The 20425-nt window shown below is 37.8% G+C and overlaps 1 protein-coding gene across 2 annotated transcripts in view; it reads right to left on the bottom strand.

Moving 5' to 3' along the window:
- Positions 1–820: 820 nt before the first annotated feature.
- UBR1 (ubiquitin protein ligase E3 component n-recognin 1) overlaps positions 821–20425 on the bottom strand; it is a 135479-nt gene continuing 115874 nt past the window's right edge. Inside the window, exons 42-47 of one of the 2 annotated variants that reach the window (XM_058737962.1) lie at positions 19060–19168; positions 16537–16593; positions 14216–14293; positions 5589–5759; positions 4192–4293; positions 821–2612 (exon numbers count right to left, since the gene is read on the bottom strand). In XM_058737962.1, the coding sequence (XP_058593945.1) occupies positions 2471–2612; positions 4192–4293; positions 5589–5759; positions 14216–14293; positions 16537–16593; positions 19060–19168 (659 nt within the window). In that variant the 3' untranslated portion in view covers positions 821–2470. Of the gene's footprint in view, positions 2613–4191; positions 4294–5588; positions 5760–14215; positions 14294–16536; positions 16594–19059; positions 19169–20425 lie in introns of those variants that run through there. The other variant, XR_009264190.1, reaches the window with a different exon arrangement.

Genomic DNA, 20425 nt, shown 5'->3' with positions numbered 1-20425 from the left:
TGTAAATATACACATATAAGATATTTTATTTCAAAAAGCACAAGAACATTATACAAGTTTTAAATTTACATTTTGCAATAAAAGATATCAATATATGCATTATTTGTATAACTTCATCATGGATGGAATTTGAATCAGTGGTATAAACATGTCGCAGTCACTAAATATAGATCATCGTCACAGTGAACCAAAATGCATAGTTGTTATGAAATGACAAATGACCACTAAAGTGAACTCACAGCCCATACATCAACAAAATAAATTAATTATACAGATATACGTTTTTCTTCACTGTATCATTAAAATTCCTGTCAGCTCCTCACCAAAAACATGAGAAAAACATAGTTTTGGAGCCATCCTGTTGAACCAGTTCCTCCACATAACTACACTAATGAAAATAAAGTGACTTTTTGCTCATTTGTGAGTAAACTCGATAAGCATAATTAAATTATTTGCAATGATGAGGGCAGACCACTATCATATTTGAATATAATTAGAAATCCCTAGGGCTGGGGGCAGCACTGAGACACGTGTTCATCTACAGTGCAGGGGTCTGAATCAATCTCAAAAGTGGAACTCAATATGAAATGGGTTCTTTGGCAGTAAAGGTCTGACTGGCCATTACAGGATAGTCCCTCTGGCAGCCTCAGAGCTTAAGCCCAGGATTTATGAAATGAATATAAAAAGACTAGAAACAAAGTCAGTATATCTTTGCTAAATTGGGGCCAATCAGAGCAGAAGTCAGTACCTCCTGTTGCCTATTTTGGCTCAGACTTACCAAGTCAGACAATCCATCCAAAAAAATTATCTAAGAAATAAAGGGAGATGTTCTTATCACTTAATCATACTGGCAAATTGGACAAACTGAATACTGAATTTTCTGATCCTCATTCATCAACTGTTACAGATTGCTCACTGGAGTTGTATCTATTTCCTGATACCTTCTGAATAATAATTATTCAAGTAGAAAATCATGATTGTGATTCTGATGCCTGTTCATGCCCATCCTTTACTGCAAAACCCACTTTACATAAAAAATACCAAAAAAATCTAACCCCAAATGTGCATCATCAATCACTGTGCAAATATACTTTTATTTGCTTGCCTTGGCTGAGCAAAAAGAAGACAGGAAAACATGTACACACATATATGACGTAGTCACCAAAGGCAAAATCAGATGATCTTTGAATGCATCTTTTCAAATTCATAACATTATTCCAGAGACAACAGAAGCTAAAATGGAAGATTTCAATTTATCTTCTATCTGCTGCTCATATCACAAGTTCTTGATATAAAAAGTTAAAGCCAAAAATCAAGAAGTCTATGCACGGATTCAGGAGAGCACTATTTATAAACAAGATGGCTCAACCACAGCATATTATAACAGGACACAGACTACTGATCACATGGCTTTTTTGGTTGTCTGTACTAGACATAAAACCAGAGTTTATGAAAACATTGTACACAGATAACGAAGGATTTGTCTTTAACAAAGACATAGGTTACAGAATTGGCTTAAATCTGATTGTTCTAATTTACAGCTGCCATGCTCCATTCATTGGGGGAATTTTCTTGTCCTCATTCTATAGACAGTTTTATATCAGAACTGCCTCAGGTTTTTAAGAGTCAAACAAGAGATAAGTGAACTCATTTTAGAAACTTGCCTTTGGAAATAGAAAGTATAATTTCAAAACTTAACAAAGCTATTTGTGGTAAAAGGAGAGGATTACACTTTCTTTGGCCCGTCAGGGATGAATAATGAATACATTATCCTAACTCTTCTTGAGGTCTACTGTGGGAAAAAAGCTTTTCCACAGTGGCAGAAATTTGTCTTAGAAGTGGCAACTCTGTCCATAGAACTGTTTAATTTCTGGCTGAAACACTAAGTGGCACATTAGGGGGAATTCCTTAAAAGAAATTTACTCTTCTGAAAACTTTCTCAACTGAAGTATACTGCATGGTTCCTGCAATTCCTCTTGAGCTGCAAGGAAGACTACCACAGATTAGAATCTTGTCAGTGTTCCAATGTCAGCTAAATGAAACTTGGGTGTGTGTGGGAAATACCAAAAACAGAACTGTAGAAGAGTTAACCAACATATAAAAATGTCCATGACTGCTTGATGTGACTTCATTTACCAGGTGAATGAAATGACATGAAATGGGACAGATTATGAAGGGAAATGAGTTTTCTGGAAATAGCACAGTGAGACATTTGGGGTGAAGAAGAATTTTTTTAGTGTTCTGGAATATGAAACATTAATCTATGTCGTTCTTTTACTCCTTTAAGCATATTTTCACTAATTGAAAGCAATATTCCATTAAGGAATATTTTATTAATGTATGCAAATCTGGACATGGAGCAAAAGACCCTCCAACCCTTCCCCAGCCCTCAGAAAGAAAGATCTCCATAATTTTCAATCAGTCTTCATTACTGTCTTCACTTGTGATTGTCCCAAGGCAGAGTTGAAGCTCACAATAACTGCCAGTTGAATCCAAATAACATCTGATTAGTTTCCTGGCTCCTAGCAATCTCTTCTATAATGCAGTGCTGTTGCCACACCAAATGGAGCTTCCGATACCGTTCACGAGATAAATGAAGGGGATTGCCCCTCCTTCAGGAAAACAAAAAACACCAACATGTAAGTTTGAATCAAATAACTGCCCATATCTTTATTGCCCAAATTAGTTCAAACTTTAAAAAAAATTTTTTTGGGGGGTGGGGAGGGCTCCTGGGTGGCTCAGTCAGTTAAGCATCTGACTTCGGCTCAGGTCATGATCACACAGTTTGTAGGTTTGAGCCCCGCATTGGGCTCCGTGCTGAAAGCTCAGAGTCTGGAGTCTGCTTCAGAGTCTGTGTCTCTCTCTCTCTCTTTGCCCCTTTCCTGCTTGTGCTTGCTCTCTCTCTCTCTCTCTCTCTCTCTCAAAAATAAAAGAAACATAAAAATAAATAAATAAATACTTTTTTTTAGAAATAAAAAAAATTTTAATGCTTATTTATTTTTGGAGAGAGAGGGGGAGAGACAGACAGATAGAGCACAAGCAGGGGAGGGGCAGAGAGAGAGGCAGACAGAATCCGAAGCAGGATCCAGGTTCTGAGCTGTCAGCATAAAGCCCATTGTGGGGCTTGAACTCACAAGCTGTGAGATCATGGCCTGAGCCAAAATCAGTTGCTTAACTGATTGAGCCACCCAGGCGAGATGTTCTTAGAGCAGGGGGGTAATTACCAAGAGGGTTTCAAAAGGGATATTCTCCCTTCACTACTGATCACCATGAACTTAATAGGTTACTTAGCTGATGAAGCAGAAATTTACTCCTTGATTACTCAGAAAATAGGCAAAGTATATCATAGGCATTATTAGACCTCATTTAAATGGACAATGAGATTTATAACCCGAAGCAGCTTTATTCTTTTTTTGGGTACTTAGTCTGATAGAGCTTTAATGGCTTTTCAGCTTCATACAGTGTATTTAGCTTTAATTTCTGGTTTTTGTATAGTAGAGATTAAGTCTGAGGTAAAGAATACTAAGCCCTCAAATTATATTCTGCTTCTCAGAAATATTTGCTAATTGTTGTCTTTATGACACACAAAAAAATTGCTGGTGATTAGCAAATATTTAAATAAAACAACTCCCCATCAATTCTAAGGTTGTACAGTTTGTAACACTGTAGAGCAGCTAATCCAAAATGACTAAAATTTGGCCGTTGCCAGTAATGGAGAACTGTGAGATTCTCATTCTGGAGGCACTCAAAGTGTCTCAGCTGATTGGGGATTTTCAAATTGCCTAATTAATTTAAAAATTCTGCTTCTTTGTACCTTTCTGGAACAACTCAGATTTCTTATGCTCAGTCATTAACTACTTTGAACCATTCAGCCTTTTTCTCCCTTAATCCAAAAACTACCTCCATACATAATTCTGTAGAAAGGTTGCTTAAAAATAACATAACATTCAAACATTAGAACAGCTGGGTGTCTTTAATTTTGGAAAAGTATTACCTTCACATTCTAAAGCAGCACAAAGCTGTTCAAAATTATGTGCTCCTCAGGATCATATCATATTTAATATTTTTAATTTGCAACTATTTAAAAATATCTTTCAATATTTAGCATTAGTTTCTGTGTTTAAAGAACTGTTACCATCCATGTACAATAATGTGACTACAATGAAACAAACAAACAAAAACTAATCTTACTTCAGGCCAGGGTCTGTTTCTCCATATTCATCCAAATAAGGGGCTGGATAGGCACAGCCTCTGGCTTTACCTTCAACCAGAACTACTCTGCATTCTCGGATTCTGAAGGACAAAAGAACCAAGAGGAAATATTATTAACTGCATGAGTGCAAATGATAGGCACTGCATCAAAGTTAATCTAGAGAAAAGATATGGCCAGTATCTGTCAGGAATTCAGTATAAAGACAGTAAACATAGACAAATAGACTAAACTGTGTTTTGTCTAAAAAAAGACAGTGAATATTGTTATTTTTATTGACATTATGGGAAAAATCAATGGATTTAGGGAAACAGGACCATTAATACTGACTGAATATACTGAAGAGAGGAAGGAAGCTGTTCTACTTGAACCACAGATACCATGGAAAATGATGGCCAATGTTGTTTCTGTTCTGTTTCCTGACCCACGATCTGGAGTGGGAGGGAGCTTAGCAGAAGCACAGAACAACATCTGATAACTTTGGGCCAGAAAAGAAGGTCAGCGAGGCAAGTGTTAATTAAGCCTTTTCTGGTCAGAGCCAGCCTCCAATAGTGCAAATTATAAAGAATCACTGCCACTTTGAAGGTACTTGGGACTCTTACAGCAGAGAAATGAAGACATACAAATAATGTTTGGGTATGTGTATACAGAAGGGATAGGTACTATAGAGTGACATTACAAAACAAGCAGTTGGAATAGGTAGTGGGTTTATTTGCTGTAGGTTCCCTACAAGAAGAAAATAGGTATTTGGATGTGACTTCCATGCATTCATTCACATTGTTCCAACAGATGCCTACAGGCAATGGTTAGGGAGACATGGGCTTACATAAACAGAAACTACAGTACATGGGGAGATGGAAAGAAAAAGCACACGCATCCACTTTGAATTTTCTCTCTCAGGCAACTTGCACTCTTCTTTCATAAACATGAAATAACTATGTTCCACTCTCAGTCTTTTGCAGAGAGACCAGGGAAAACAACAGTTGCTTTGATAGAGGAAATGAAGAAAATGAAAATATTCAAAGGACAACTTAAAATAGCAATGTACAGGTACTTTTTAAATATACTTGTTTTTAGGACTCCAAGCCCTTTCATTGTACCTGAGTGTTCTGTAACACCAGAGTAATCAATGCAAAGTCTATCATGCTTAAGACATTTCACAAAAAATTAAAATGTGGACAGAATCCTATGGATTTTTTTGTCTGTTTTGATTTGGTTTTTTTGTTTGTTTTTGTTTTTTACTTATTCTGTAATATCTTCTCTAATGCAATTTCATGTGATCATTTCCTATCAACACACTATCCTACCATAATAGCTTCCAGATTGGATCCAGATTCCCTAAATTCATTATGAAGATTCCGAAACACTCACTACTCACTTTAGGAAAATGCAGACTCCAGCTCCACAGTGAAGTGCATGAAAAATGCAAGCTCCAACCTCTTCCCCATTCACAATTTCTTGGCAGCAAATGTTCTGAGAACACAGTATGGCTCCACAGAAAAGACAGAGGACAGGGTGCTTTCGTTCATCATCTGCAGACCGTGGGCACCTCAAAGGGAAAGAAAAAATCAGTGTGGTGGAAAAACAATAAAAGCATGACATATCCAGTTAGCAATGAAATGTGTTCATCACTGGCTGCTTTGTAGCAAACAAAGATCCTAAAACACAAGAAAACATTTAATTAGGTGGTTCTTCTTTAATAAGGACGTAACAAAACAATCTCCTGATTAAGAAGATTTACTATTAAGTATATAGTGTCCTGATAATTCCATAGTTTGGCCATTAAATATGCCTCACTGACATTGTGATACATTTATAGAATCCAGTCTTCATCTGACATGACCAACTTATAGTCAGCTCCCTCCTCTGGATTGGTTTAGTCAAACTTATATCCTCAATATCAGAGGAATATGACCTTTTTAGGTGTACAATTTTTTTTTTTTTAATCACAATGTGCAGTAAGGGTTCAGACACATTTCCTGTCCATTTAAGTATTGAGATCTTTAGGGCTGAAATGAGAGACTGTAGTCTTAAAGTTGATATACCCTCCATCTGGGAAACAAAGCAAGTCTTTAGGAAGGAAAAAGTGACAGAGTTGGCTTGCTTGAACCAAGCAGTACTTTGAGACCTGCCATTTTATGTAGTAGTATGCTATAGCCTTGCTACAATGCCCCCCAAAGGAGGGGGATCATTCTCTGAATTAAAGTGATAATGGCCACCCTGGAAAAAAGGAGCTTTCCACCCCTATCTCTGCCTTACAATGGACATAACAGAAACATCCAGAATTCCTTTATTTGGGCAGTAAAAAAATAAATGCAACCACTAAGCTGAGATCCAATGAGGTCAGAATAAAGAGCACCAAAATAATCTCCAACAGGGCATTAACAGTTTATTCTCTGATCCTTTGTTTTTCAGCGAAGATAAGAAAACCACCACTGTCTATGAGGAGCAGAAAGACTCCGTGCATAGATATTCCACCCATCTTCTGTAGATGAGGGGACTATTTCACTTCTAGGGGAAAGAATATAATTATAGCTCTTTTTGGATAAAGCTAGTATCTTTCACCTTTAGTGAAAGATGGCTGAGTCCTAGTCTCTAGTATCCTACAGAGGAAAATAAAGGTGATACCTAAAGTATAGTAACCAAGCAGCTTACCCTCCTATGGCAGAAATAGCTCAGTCTTTTTTTTTTTTTTTTTTTGAGAGAAGGCGCAAGTGAGTGAAGGGCAGAGAGAGAGAGAGAGAGGGAGGGAGAGAGTGGGGAGAGAGACAGAGACAGAGACCGAGATAGAGGGAGAGAGAAGAGGAGCTCACCTGACAGGGCTCGAGCTCACCAGAAGCTGGGCTCAAACTCAGGAACCACAAGATCATGCCTTAAGCCGAAGTCAGATGCTTAACCAATTGAGCCACCCATGTGACCCAGTCTTTTATTTATTTTTTAGGTTTATTTACTTATTTTTAGAGACAGTTTATGTCCTCAATATGACCTTGTTAGGTATACAATTTTTAAAAAATTTTTTTAATGTTTACTATTGTGAGAGACAGAGAGAGAGACAGAGAGACAGAGCACAAGTAGGGGAGGGGGAAGAGAGAGGGAGACACAGAATTCAAATCAGGCTTCAGATCTGTAGCTGTCAGCACAGAGCCTGATGTGGGGCTCAAACCCATGAACCGTGAGATCATGACCTTAGTCAAAGTCAGATACTTAACTGACTGAGCCACTCAGGTGCCCCCAATTTTTTTTTTTTTATCATGATGTGCAGCAAGGGTTCAGACACATTTCCCATCCATTTTGTTGAATGTGGGTAGAGAATACAAGTGGGAGCGGGGGGAGAGAGAGTGGGAGAGAGAATCTCAATCAGGCTCCACGTGGAGCCTGACACAGGGCTCAATCTCATGACAGTGAGACCATGACCAGAGCCAAAATCAAGAGAGGGACACTTAACTGACTGAGCCATCTAGGTGCCCCCAAATGACTCAGTCTTAACAGAAACTGATGGTGACAATAAAACTGGAGGAGATCATCAGATTTATTTTCATTTTTACTTGAAACCAGTAAGTAGTAATATCATCCAGGGGGATCTTCACTGTGATTAATGACTAACACTTTTCTCACATCCTCCTAAGAGCCAACAGTGATACTCTTTAATGCCAGGAAGATAATACTTATTCACTGGGATTCTGTGGTAGCAATACAGCCCTAAGATTAGGGGAATCACTGAATTTAGAGCTGGATGCAATCTCTGACATGACCTAGCTAATTTTTTGAGGGCTGGGAGGTAAATGATGCAACCATTTCTTTAGGTGGCTGAACTTAACCTGCATGAGACAAGCAGCAAGGTAGCTAATACCAAGGTGAGTTCTATCTAGTAACAGAGACTGGAGAATGGGCTGCCCAAGGCCCTGCTGGGGCAGTTAAACTCCCTGGCTTCAGGGTTCAAAGCAGGGGTTATAACTGAATATGAGAATTTCCTCAGTCATGCTGTAGGGTAGTGATTCTCAGAGTAGGCCACCGTTGGGTTCTTCAAGCCCTAAAAATGATGATACACTGCAATCCCTATTTTTGGCCCCTTCAAATGACAGCAAGTTATTTAACTTATGACTAAGGACTATAATAGTCACTTTGGACACCAAGGCAGTTCATTAGAATTATTGATATCCTTAAAACAAAATTTAAGATTCTTTGTGTTTTCTGAGAACTCTAATTAAAGTTTATTAAGAAGTTTGGCAGCTGTGCAATGCTTACTTAATATTACATAACTCCTAACTGAGCTTAGGAATCCTGCAGTTTAGGAAAAAGATGCTGTGTTACTGGTACATCAGCAATGAATTCTCGAATAGGTTTTGATTTTCAGACTGCTGACATTCTTGCCTTCTAATTACAAGTTACTGCTCATTTCATGTCATCATTATTAATCCGATTTGCTATGGGTGATGGTGTGATGCCACCTGAGTGTCAAGGATACATAATTGCATCAATTATGGCCTATTGGAATTTTGGCCTATTATTTCCAAGACATGATGCATTGTGATTCAAATATGAAATATTCACACACCAATGGTTAAGGCAGATATCAACAGAATTTCTATAGGGACATTACATCGGTGGTACGTAGCTCATGAATTTATGCTATCTGAATAACTTACGTCATATTTAGCAAGTGTAAACTGTTACTTTATAGGATACTATTTTATCATACAGAATAAGGTATTTAACATCATGCTATTTTCTTACAAAGGTAACTAATACATGATATTAGTAATGAGTATAATGTAACTAGTGTATTTTACTTCTCACCAGTCTTTATCATCCAGATTTTTTTTTTGGAAAATAATCAGCGAAAAGGAAGAGGAAGATAAAAGAAAGTCTAAGAAACACTGTTTTACATTAGGTTTTAATCTGATTGAGGTGTGTGTGTGGCGGGGGGCATGGTGCCACACAAAGCTAAGGAGGTTTACTCCTCTCTCTAGTATCAGGCTTAAACCTGAGCCACAATGCTATTATTTGTTTTACTGTAATAATGGGCTTCCATATAAGATTTTGCTTGGAAAAAAAAAGTGGGGGTTCTTCAGTGTTATTTCAGTGAGGATGTGGTCACCTCACTGTAATGCACATAAAACAGTGCTTAAAGACACACATATAAAAGATATTTCTAAGAGAACTACTTGTTTGTGAAGTTGAAAACAGGGTTATTTCAGTGGATGGATGTGTTGACCACACTTGTACATGTAAAGATACATGAATAAATGAAGATTCTTCGAGTGCTTAAAAAAACACAAAAGGCTCCTGTAGCTTTAAAAAAAAAAATTGAGGAGAGATGTCATAGAAGATGGTGGAGTAAGGAGCTCCAGGAATTGGTTCCTCTACCAATACAACTGTTGATCTGGCAAGAACTGTCTGAAGCAACTATTCTGGAACTTGGAATCTAGGTGATCATTGCAGCATCCACAGGAGTGCTTAACAAAGAAAGAGGCTGGTAAATTTTAGTAAATTTTGGCTTTTTGTGTAGTGGCTACCACCCCCTCAAAAAAATGAGGGTTGTCCTCAAAACTCAGGGTTGTTTACTTCTTCCTGGCAGTTCACTCAGGGGCTGACACACACACTGGCTATTGTTTCAACTTCTATGGGCTGAAGGGACTTCCTTGGCGGTGATGGCAGAGGGGACTTAAAGAGACAGAATATTCTTTATATTTTTTCTTATTGGATCCAGAAATTTAAGGAAATCTGTCAGTTCACTGGCTGACGGCAGCAAAAATGGAACAGAGACTTCAGTGAACACATAATAAGGAATACAGTCTCTGCAAAAACCAGTTTGGTCACTAAACAAACAGACAACTACAGCCTTCATCAAGTAACAGTGGCAATTCCAGGGGAGGGGGTAGAATCTGATTTCCAGAGCTACTATATTACAATATTCAAAACGTCCAGTTCTCACCAAAACTCACAAAGCTTACAAAGAAACAGAAATGATGGCCTATTCACAGGAAAAAAAGAAACTGACAGAAATCATCCCTGAGGAAGCCCAGACATGACACTTGTTAATAATCAAAGATTCTAAATTAACTCTTAAATGAGTTCAAAGAGCTGATGGAAACCATTGACAAAGAACTAAAGGAAATTAGGAAAACACATGAAAGAGTAGGAAATACTAGCAAAGAGAAATTATAAAAAAAAGAAACAAATAGAAAAGTACAACAGCTGAAATAAAAAACCTACTAAAGGGGTTTAACTGCATATCTGAGCTGGCAGAAGAATCAGTGAATTTTAAGACAGGATAGTTAAAATTACTGAGGAAGAGGAGCAGAAAGAAATAAGAATGAATAAAAAGGAACAGAGGGATTTATGGGACACCATCAAGCATACCAACATACACACATATTATGAGAGTCACAGAAGGAGCAGCAAGTGAAAAAATATTTTTTTGAAGAAATAATGGCCCAAACTCCTCAAATTTGTTGAAAAACATGAATTTACATGTCAGGAGTGAAACTGAACTACAAACAGGACAAATTCAAAGAGATTCACACAGAAGACATATTATGATCAAGCTGTCAAAAGTCAGAGACAAAGAAAGAAGCTTGAAAGCAGCAAGAAAAGCAATTCATCACATACAAGGAATCCTCAATAAAATTAACAGCTGAAACCATGGAGGCTAGAAGGCAGTAGGATACATGTAATGTCCTCAAAGAAAAAAAGCTGTCAACTAAGAATTCTACATCTGCCAAAACTATCTTTTAAAAACAAAGGAGAAATGAAGACATTCCCAGACCAACAAATGCTAAGGAAGTTCATCGCTGCTAGGCCTGTCTTACAAGAAGTAATAAAGGGAGTCCTTCAAGCCAAAACAGAAAAACACCAATGGCAACTTGCAGCCATGTAAAAAAAATACAGATAACTGGTAAAACTAACTACACATGTAAGTATAAAAGCTAGTATTATTATAACTTTGGAAAAATGACTCCTCTTTTTTGTTTACTATATTATTTAAAAGACAAATGAACAAACCATCATTATAAATCTACATTAACATGCACAGAATGCATAAAAATGTAATCTGTGACCTCAACAACATAAAGAAGGGAGAAAAAATTAGAAAGGAACAGTTAATTATGCAGCTGAAACTATGATGTTGTCAAGTCAAACTAAATTTAGAATGTTAAAAAAATAAATAAATTTAGGATGTTAACTGTAATCCCTATGGATACCCAGGTTAAGTTGTAGGGTACACACAAAAATCAACTGTTTTTCAATACACCAGCAATGGAACAATCCAAAAAGGAAATTAAGAAAAATAATTGCAGGGGCGCCTGGGTGGCTCTGTTGGTTAAGTGTCTGACTCTTGGTTTTGGCTCAGGTCATGATCTCACGGTTTCATGAGTTTGAGCCCCATGTTGGGCCCCATGCTGACAGTGCGGAGTCTGCTTGGGATTCTCTGTCTTCCTGTCCCTCTGCCACTCCCCCACTTGCATGTCCTCTCTCTCAAAATAAATAAATAAACTTAAAAAAAAAGATAAATAATTTCATTCACAATAGCATCTAAAATACTAAAATATCCAGGAATAAATTTAACCAAAGAGGGCAAGACTTGTACACTGGAAACTACAAAATACTGCAGAAAGAAATTAAAGAAGGTCTAAATACGGGAAGGCATCCATGTTCATGGACTGGAGTACTTAATGTTATTAAGATGGCAATACTCCCCAAAGTAATCTATAGGATTAATTTAATCTCTATTAAAATTCTAACTGCCTTTTTGCAGAAATGGAAAAGCCAATCCTCATATTTGTATGTAACTTCAAGGGGCCTCAAATAATTAAAACAACACTGAAAAAGAAAAATAAAGTTGGAAGGCTCACATGTAACAATTTTAAAACTTCTTTTACAAAGCTATAGTAACTTAAAAGTGTGGTACTAGCATAAGGATAGACAGACATAGAGACCAATGGAACAGACTTTAGGATTTAGAAAGAAACCCAAACATCACTGGCCAACTGATTTTCAACGTGGGTGCCAAGACTATCCAATAAGGGAAGAATAGTCTCTTAAAAAATGGTGCTGTGATAAGTGGAAACCACATGAAAAAAAAAAAAAAAAAAGAATGAAGCCAGACTTCCTGCTTTATTCCAAAAATTAACTCAAAACAGACCCACAGCTTAAATACAGAGCTAAACTATAAAACTATTAAGAATAGACTAAAAGAGAACAGAATAGGCCACCCCAAAGTATGCTGCTTTGGCATAATGATTACTTTGAATTAAAGTTACTTAAGAAACAGCAGGTGCAAAAAGGACGCTCTGACATCTATTTCGTTCTCCCGAAAGCAGGAAATAAATCTCCCATGTGAAGGTATCCTCCCTATACCAGAAGGATAGAAAATACCCTTACTGCCAAAGTTAGGGAAATCAAAGTCAAGAAGGCTGTATATATAAACTCTCTTACTTCTTCATTAATTTGGTACTCGAAGTGTAAACTCCTTTGTTTTGTCAAATCTTCACAAATAATTGTTTCTTTAACTATAAAGTATAAACCTAGTTTCTTCTTTGAGTCACGTATCTCTGTGATCTCCCATATATATGAAATTAAATTGGTTTTTCTCCTATTAATCTGAGAGAGAGAATCCCAAGCAGGCTCCACACTGTCAGCATGGAGCCTGATGCAGGGTTCAAACTCATAAACTGAGATTGTGACTCGAGCTGAAGTCAAATGCTTAACCAACTGAGCTGCCCAGGCATCCCTCTCATATTATTCTGTCTTATGTCAATTTAATTATTTACCTAGAGGGAAGAACAGAGAGGGAGGAACAGAGAGGGAAGAAAGGAAGAGTCTCCTTCCCCTTCAGTATAAAGAAATCTTACAACTCAACAACAAAACAGACAGTCCAATTACAAGATGGGCAAAGGGCTTGAACAGGCATTTCTCCAAAGAACATATACAAATGTCCAAAAAGCACATGAAAAGGTGTTCAACATCAGTGGTCATTTAGAAAATGTGTATTAGGGCACCTGGGTGGCTCAGTTGGTTAAGCATCCAACTTGATTTCAGCTCAGGTCATGATCTCATGGTTCATGAGTTTACGCCCCATGTCGAGCTGTGCACTGACAGAGCAGAGCCTGCTTGATAGTCTCTCTCTCTCCCTCTCTGCCCCCCATGTGCTCTCTCTCTCTCAAAACTTACACTGCTGATGGAAATGTAAAATGGGACAGCCATTTATGGAAAACTGCTTACTGGCAACTCAAAGAGTTAAAGATAGAATTACCATAATGACCCAATAATTCTACTCCTAGGAATATATATAAGAGAAATGAAAATATATGCCCACATAGAAACTTGTACATGAATGTTTACGGTAGCATTATTCATAATAATCAAAAGAGGGAAACAACCTAAGTGCTCATCAATGGATAAATGGATAAACAAACTCTGTATATACATACAATGGAATATTTAAGATTTTATTTTTAAGTAATAGCTATACCTAACAGGGGGCTCCAATTCCACCAACTAAGCCAGCCAGGCACCCCTACAGTAGAATATTATTTAGCCAAGAAAGGGCAGAATACATGCTACAACTTGGATGGACTTCAAAAACTATACTATGTGAAAGCAGCAAGACACAAAAAATCATATATGATACCTTTTATATGATGTATAGAGAGTAGGCAAATTCAGAGACAGAAAGCAGATTATTGATTACCAGGGGACTGGGAAAGAGGGAAATGGGGTGTGATTACTTAGTGGATACAAGGTGTTTCTCGGGATGATGAAAAAGTTTTCAAACTAGAGAGAGGTGGTGGTTGCACAACATTGTGCAGACACTAAATTGTATTGAATTGTATACTTTGTCATCATGAACTGTATGTTTTATGGATCTCACCTCAATAATAAAAAAGAAATGAGCAATCACTGTTATAAAAGATGCTAAGTGGTCAATTTTTAAAAAGTTAGCTAGTGGTGGTGCATACCAATTACAAGCTTAAAATTTAAAAAAAAAAAATTTCTTCTTACCTGAAATGAGAAGCTTGATTTAGGAGGCAGCTATAGTCATCAGGTAGCTCTATCAAACTATTTCTTTTTCTAGGGTATCTAGAAATATAATTTAAAAGACAATTTTACTTAAGAGTAAATAAACGCATGTCAAAAACCAACTAAGTAACAGAAGGAAGAATGTCTTAAAAATAACAAAAGAACCCATACTTGCACCCCACAGTAATTCCCCCTGTTGACAACATTAAATCCAAGCATCTGAGCCTAGAATTCCAAATCTTTCATCAGCTGGTTTCCTTTCCAAACTCAACCTCCACTATTCCTGAAGACTAAATTGTTCTAGCTAGATTTCCATAATGGCTAGGAAGGTAATATAAAAAAGTTGTTAAGGATACACAGGCTTTGTAATCAGACGCAGCTACAAATCCTAAATTCTCTGGTATCTAACAAGTCACTGAACCCAAGCCTGTATTTCACGGTCTGTAAACTAGAGGATGAATATATTATACTTTCTCAATCATAAGGCACACTATCAATTTAATAATAAATTTTTTAGGTGGGGGGGAAGAAATATAAAAGACTCATGCTGATTTAAGAAATGTCAAATATAAATAATAGAATCAAAGAAACTCATAGAGCTGTTGAGGACTCAATAAGATACTGAAGTGGAACATAACGTACTTAGTACTTGATACATGTTTGTAAATGTTATTCATTCTTACAATATAATACAGATACGATAAAAGCCTTGCATGAATGCCCTGAAGAAGAATATCTGAATAACATGGACATTCTATCCTCAAACCACAATCAACTTAAATTCTGTAATTCCTTCTATGTTCAGCTAAAAATTATCTTCTCCAAGAGTAACCTGGCATCATTAAAAATCTTCTACTGTTTAAATTTCTATAGCATTAACAGTACATTCCATATACTATTACACTTTATGTTTTTAGTTTATGTACATAATTTGATTATAAATTACCCATGACCAAAAAGCTGTATGTGTTAGGTCTTTTACTTCTCCCAAAGTATTTTAGAACCATACTGGGGAAATAGTAGGTGTCTAAAAGGCACATGAGGTGCGCCTGGGTGGCTCAGTCAGTTGAGCGTCGGACTTTGGCTCAGGTCATGATCTTGCAGTTCGTGAGTTCGAGCCCCACGTCGGGCTCTGTGCTGACAGCTCAGAGCCTGGAGTCTGCTTCAGATTCTGTGTCTCCCTCTCTCTCTGCCCATTCCCCGCTCATACTCTGTCTCTCAAAAATGAATAAACGTTAAAAAAATTTTTTTAAATAAAATAAATAAAAGGCACATGATGAACTGAAATAAAGGAAAAATTGTGTGAGATTAACAGTCCTAAAATATGTACTCATCTTTTAAACTTTTCTCTCTACTCTTTCTTTTCTTGGTGATGTGAATACTACTCTATCTAAGTTATAAAAGCTGCTCTATAATCTCTAAACCACTAAAGTGGGGTTAAGGGGTAGGCAGCATATGCACATTTACAGTGAAGGCTAAAGAATTTGAAAGAGTGAGAAAAGATGAGAATAGAAGGTGGCATATGCACTTTGTGTCACAATGTTTGCTTTGGCCATGGAAAAATGGTACTACTGATGTTAGCATTTAAGGCTAGGGGTCAATTACTCTGCTTGTTTACTGAAGCAATTCAATTTGAATAAAAATTAGACACGTATAACATAAAGCAGGCCCTGGTGGGATACAAAGAAAACAAGCATGCGATCTGGCCTTATTGAACTTACTGTTGAGTGCTTTATGGTGCTGGCAGGTATGCATGCACACACACATATGAGAGGGTGTATTAGGAGAGACTTGTGGGATGAGGTCAGATTTGAATTGGTCCTTGAGGAAGAGGTGGATTATGACTGAGCCATAACTTAAAGGACACAGGAGGGCTGAAGAAAATTTTGTTGGGTAGTCTCTAAGTATAAAGATAGGAAGGGAAGGGGTAAAGGGAATAGTTCTATTTATATCTTACTCTATTCTCAAAAGGAAAAAAATGTTGTACAGGAATACTGTCACTACCCTCTGATTGTAATATACCAGCAGCTCCAAGATGCCATCTCCTCCTGTGCCTTTTAATATGCATGTACACGCTTAAGAAAGAGGAGCTGGTGGAGTTAAACAATTTAAGAGGGAAAGGACAGTCCCTCCAAGAAAAAAATCAATTGCAGGAAGAATCTGAATTCTGGCAAAGACCTAAGAGAAACGCAGGAAACAATGTACTGAGTAAGAATGAAGAAGACAGACTAGAAATCATATTCAGCAAACCAACTATTTTTGGAAACACAACCTGTAGGAAAGGACTAAGAAGTAAAACCAACCTGACTATGGTGCTTTTTTGCTTCAAACAGTTTAGTAAGGCAGGATCTGCACACCACCTATATGGAGAGCCAAGAGAAAAGCAAACAGGTCATCACAACTTCAGCACAGTGTTCATGAGTGAGCCACCCTCTCCAAATCTGTCCCTTCTTTCCATGTTCCCTTCACTAGACTTCTACAATCTTGCTCCTTTGCTTTCCTTCTCTTTGTTTTTGTGTCTGCCTATTTATTTTGTCCCCTTTCTGTTATTGATTTCTTTTTTTAAGGGCTTATCAATCAAGGTCTTACTAGAAAAACAGAAACCATTCTGAAGAGGGAATTTAATACCAGGAATTGGTGATAAAGATGACAGAAGGGCTGCAAAGCCAACCAGGAGATAAAAACACAAGGTGACCCAAAGATTAGCCAGTAACAGGAAGCCACCGCCTCTCCCAGGATGGAGGAACGAAAGGAAATTGTGGTATTACTAGAAACGAGGGGCTAGGGTCACTGATGGATACTGGAACCACCAGAGACTTGGCTGATGGGAACTAGAGCCAGAGAAGAGCTACAGTCACTGGCCAGAGATACCACACAAAGCAGAGAGAGGTGGCCTTAACACTCAGGCTTCTCTCTTCCTCCTCGCTTCCAATACCCTATTACTGCCTCCCCCAGGCTGAATACAGGCAGACGCTAACTGACAAGAAAGACTAGGCAATACGGCTTGCAAGTCTCAGTTCCCTGTACTTCAGAGCAGAGGATAAGGGGAGGCTCTGCAGGAATGGTACAAAGTGCAAGGACATTCTGTTACAAAGTTTGAATTTTTGTCATTAACCTAGAAGAGTAAGTTTAAAATGTACTGACTCCAACAACATACAAGTAAAATCAGTATAACCTATTGTGATCGTACTCAACACAAAGCATGATGCTAATTTTTAAAGATCTGTTTTAATTCATTTTTAATCACACTGGAGATTAGAACCCCTCATAAGAAATGAAGATACACAAAAAAGAACCTAACAGAAGAGATGAGAGCACAGAAAATGTGGCAGGAGACAAGCAGACATTCACACAAATCCTGACATGGACACGGAAAAAGAAACACTAATGAAAGAAAAAGGAGAAAGGTAAAGGCAGAAAATTGAAAAAATAAAGGAAATCATGGGTGTGATCATGTGATTTATAATAATAAGTATGTATATTTAGTCTTCAACCCAGTTCCCAGCACAGGGAATTTCCTAAGTGATGACAGCAACAAAGGTGTGTTTTAGGATCCCTCCTAGGGATGGGGGCTGGGTACTGGGAGAACCAAACATGCGACAGAAGATTGGAACTTTCAGCTCTGCTACTTCAACCACCATGGAGGAAAGAGGGACTGGAGGTTGAATCAGTCACGAATGGCCACTGATTTAATCAACCATGCCTATGTAATATAGCCTCCAAAATCACCAACAGGACAGGATTTGGAGAACTTCCACATTTGTGAACACGTGGTGATTTGGGGAGGGTGGTGTGTTTAGGGAGTATGCAATCTTGGCTCCCTTTCCCTGTGCATCTCTTCCACCTTGCTGTTCCTGAGTAAACTGGTGATCTAGTAAGTAAAATGTTTCTCTGAGTTCTGTGAGCTGCTCTAGCAAATTAACTGAACCCAAGGAGGGGTCAGTGGAGCCTCTGTTCTATAGCCATTGGGTCAGGAGCACAGGTGACAACCTTGGACTTGCTAGTAGAAGCTGTCTGAAATGTGTCTCTATGTAGGCATGCCAGTCTATAGCAATGAGCCTGTGGGATCTGATGCTATCTCCCACAATTAACCTGTGGGATCTGATGCTATCTCCAGGTAGACGGTGTAGGATTGAGGTGAATTGTACGATACCCAGCCGGTGTCAGAGAACTGCCTGTTGGATATGTGGCCAAAACATCCTCCCCAAACACCCCAAACACTGGGTGTCAGAATCTGTAATGGAGGAAATAAAGTAAGAGTAACAGTGAGAATTAATTATTAAAACAATGCTACGTGTCAATTATATCTCAAAAAAAAAAAAAAAGATGGAAATTGTGGAAGCAAAGATAGGGAAGGACACTAGAGGTTAGGAGGGTAGACAGTGATCAGGAGGGCCAGAAATGATGAGGTAGAAAGAAAGTTTTTCTCAAAAAAAGACCCATCTCTCTTAGGGAAATTTAACTGATACATTTTGATTCACCAAATGACTTTTTTATTCCCCCTCAGGCACCCTCCTGAGATGTGCGCTTCCATGTGAGATACGCTACTGTTTTAGACAGAGCCCCAATTTTGTTTCTTTTGATATTTAGTTGTGACTATGTGGCTGCTGACAACATGACCACCTCCCCCTGCTGCCCAGCCTGCCTGATGATTTATAGGAAATGGCAGCTTTAGGGAAGAGTAGTACAAGGAACGGTAATCATGGTGGGACAAGCGGAAATTCCAGCTGCCCATGGCTGCTGGACTTGTCTCCAATTCCTTGAGTGTGTGAATTAGGAACACAACAGTATAATAACCCAACAGTCACATTTTGCCCTCATAGTACCTCTGGAGGAGGGGTCTTACAGTATCCCAATATTCCTGGAAAAGCAGGAACAAATTTGTGGGTAAAGATAGATAGCTACAGAGTGCGCTGTATTCTCCTTCTGCAGGATCTGCAAGAGAATAACAATACATTTAGTAAGCACATTATTCTTACCTGGTATTACAGCACCATCTAGATAAATTAATACATGATTTTTTAAAAATGCAAAAAAACAACTACGTGGGAAGTAGCACCCCATTTACAGGCATACCAGTTCAGTTCTAGACCACCACAATAAAGAGAGTATTGCAATGAAGCAAGTCAAGTGAATTTTTGGCTTTCCAGTGATTATGAAAGTTACGCTTCTACTATTTGTTGTCTATTTAGTGTGCAACAACAGAATTATGCCTAAAACAAAAATGTACATACCTTAATTAAAAAATATTTGATTGCTAAAAACTGCAAACCATCATCTGGCCTTTCAGCCAGTCATAATCAACCATCACAGATCACCCTAACAAATATAATAATAATGAAAAAGTTTGAAATATTGCAAGAATCATCAAAATGTGACACAAACATGAAGTGAGCAAATGCTGTGGGAAAAATGGCACTGGCAGACTTCCTTGATGCAGGGTTGCCACAAACCTTCAATTTGTAAAAAATGTGGTATCTGCAAAGTGCAATAAGGCGATGCGCAATATGACAAGGTATGCCTGTATACAGAATCACAACAAACTAGATCAAATAAACCCTACTGAACTGAGTTCAAGATACAGAAGCTGAAAGCCAATAAAGCTGACCTGTTCAGCTTAATCTCAAAGGACAAAAGCAAGAATCTCTAAACAATTTTGGTGATGCTTCCAAAATCATACAAATGTTCTGATTTTTACCCATACAAAAGCACAAGGAAGCCTTGTCTACTTTGACCTAGATTTAAGGCAAGTAAAGAAGAAAGGAAATGACTGGTACTCAAACATACATATCCTCACTTTGTTACAACAGGCCTTTCTTAGTAGCATTTTACTTCTTTTGTAGTAGTCATATGTTCAAAAGTCAAATAAGGAGTATAAAATAACATTTTCCTCCTACTTAACCAAATTGTTCTCTTCCCTAAATGCAACCAATGTTCCTAATTTTTTGCATATCCTAACAGTTACATTCTGTGTGCACACATTTTATAAGCTCAAGTACATCAACTATACATAGATAGGAGTCCTGAGTATGTTTTGCATATTATGAAGCTAATCTCATTTTTGGTCTCACCTTTAGCCCATACCACAGCAGGGGCACACGTGTTGACAGTGAACACTGATGAAAGAGGCAGAGAACAGAAAAGTAGTTTTTCCCTCACCTTGTATTTTTGAGGTTGAAGGTAAGAAAAAAT

This window comes from Neofelis nebulosa, chromosome 7, assembly GCF_028018385.1.
Source record: "Neofelis nebulosa isolate mNeoNeb1 chromosome 7, mNeoNeb1.pri, whole genome shotgun sequence".
NCBI classification, from domain to species: Eukaryota; Metazoa; Chordata; class Mammalia; order Carnivora; family Felidae; genus Neofelis; species Neofelis nebulosa.
Note: the sequence above shows the minus strand (reverse complement) of the source record. Positions and strands in the feature narration are given on the sequence as shown.